At 50.3% G+C, this 1,292-nt stretch overlaps 1 protein-coding gene across 1 annotated transcript; it reads left to right on the forward strand.

The window, feature by feature from the left end:
* The first annotated feature begins 491 nt into the window (after positions 1 to 491).
* On the forward strand, positions 492 to 1,013 carry LOC104954943 (spectrin alpha chain, non-erythrocytic 1-like). The gene is made up of 2 exons (XM_010782155.1): positions 492 to 665; positions 776 to 1,013. The coding sequence occupies exons 1-2, from the start codon at positions 636 to 638 to the stop codon at positions 989 to 991; spliced, it is 246 nt and encodes an 81-aa protein (XP_010780457.1). The 5' UTR covers positions 492 to 635; the 3' UTR covers positions 992 to 1,013.
* Positions 1,014 to 1,292: the final 279 nt, after the last annotated feature.

Consider the following 1,292-nt stretch of genomic DNA (forward strand, 5'->3'; position numbering starts at 1 on the left):
TGTACGTTCGTAAATGCGCTCAGAGTGCTCCGAGCGTCCCCGTTCCACAGTCCAGAGCGCTGCGCTCTGAGCGCTCACAGCTGGGTGCTCTGGCGGAACAGACGGGTTGTCCGAGCGGACTGACCGTTCGTGCATTTACGAACGTACCCGTAATAACACTGCTGACAGCTGACCAATCGCAAGCAGAGTTGTGGTTTCCTATAGCAACAAAAGATGCTGACAGCTGCTTTTTGTACAGGAAAAGACGCTGTGGCCAGCGTTTTTCATGACAAAAAGACATTATGCGTGAACGCCCCCCAAGAACACCTCAACGCCCCCCTTTCAAAAATATTGCTTCCAGCGCCCCCCGATGTTCTCTGAACGCCCCCTGGGGGGAGGTACCGCCCCCGTTGAGAACCAGTGATCTACTTCTTCTCGCTCAAATGAACAAACCCCCTCAAACAACGGAACGCAGCCTTCTCAATGTGAACTCAAAGCAACACGTCTTCTCTTCCTTTCCACATGTATAGCTGCTCAGCCGCCGCAACGCCTTGCATGAACGCGCTCAGTCTCGCCGTGCTGCTCTGGAGGACTCCTTCCACCTGCAGCAGTTCTTCAGGGACTCTGATGAGCTCAAGAGCTGGATCAACGAGAAGATGAAGACCGCCACAGATGAGGCTTACAAGGTATTTCATCAAAGAGTAGTGCAGAGAGGTTTCTTACATTTTGAAATGTTTTTTACAGTTTCCTGCCTTACTATTTCCCAACATCTGTGCTTCTGCTCTCTTGACAACAGGACCCCTCCAACCTTCAGGGCAAGGTGCAGAAACACCAGGCTTTTGAAGCTGAGCTTTCAGCCAATCAGAGCCGCATCGATGCCCTGCAGAAGTCTGGCCAGGAGCTGCTTGACGGAAAGCATTACGCCTCCACTGAGGTGGCCGACCGCATGGAGGAGGTCGGCTCCCAGTGGAAGAAACTTCTGGAGGCCACCGAGCTCAAAGGTACTGGCTAGAGGAAAGCCTATTAACTTGGTTCACCGTTAATACACATGGACTGTTTCTTTTCTATTCTTTGATATAAATATTCATATTGAAGGGAAGACCAAGGAGAGGATGGTCAGAGTGTAACAAGCGACATCAAATGGTATCGTCTGCATAAAAACATAGTACAGGGGTTCCGGTGACGTCATCGCCCTGAATGGCAGCCTAAGATAGCAGCTCCTCCAAAGTAATAGTTAATTAACCCCGTAAGGTGGTCAAATAAAACAAACTCTGAGAATAAGCAACTCGGCAGTGGGTCAACAATGGGAAGAA

The sequence above is a fragment of the Notothenia coriiceps genome, unplaced genomic scaffold (genome assembly GCF_000735185.1).
Source record: "Notothenia coriiceps isolate Sejong01 unplaced genomic scaffold, NC01 NC01_scaffold00024252, whole genome shotgun sequence".
NCBI classification, from domain to species: Eukaryota; Metazoa; Chordata; class Actinopteri; order Perciformes; family Nototheniidae; genus Notothenia; species Notothenia coriiceps.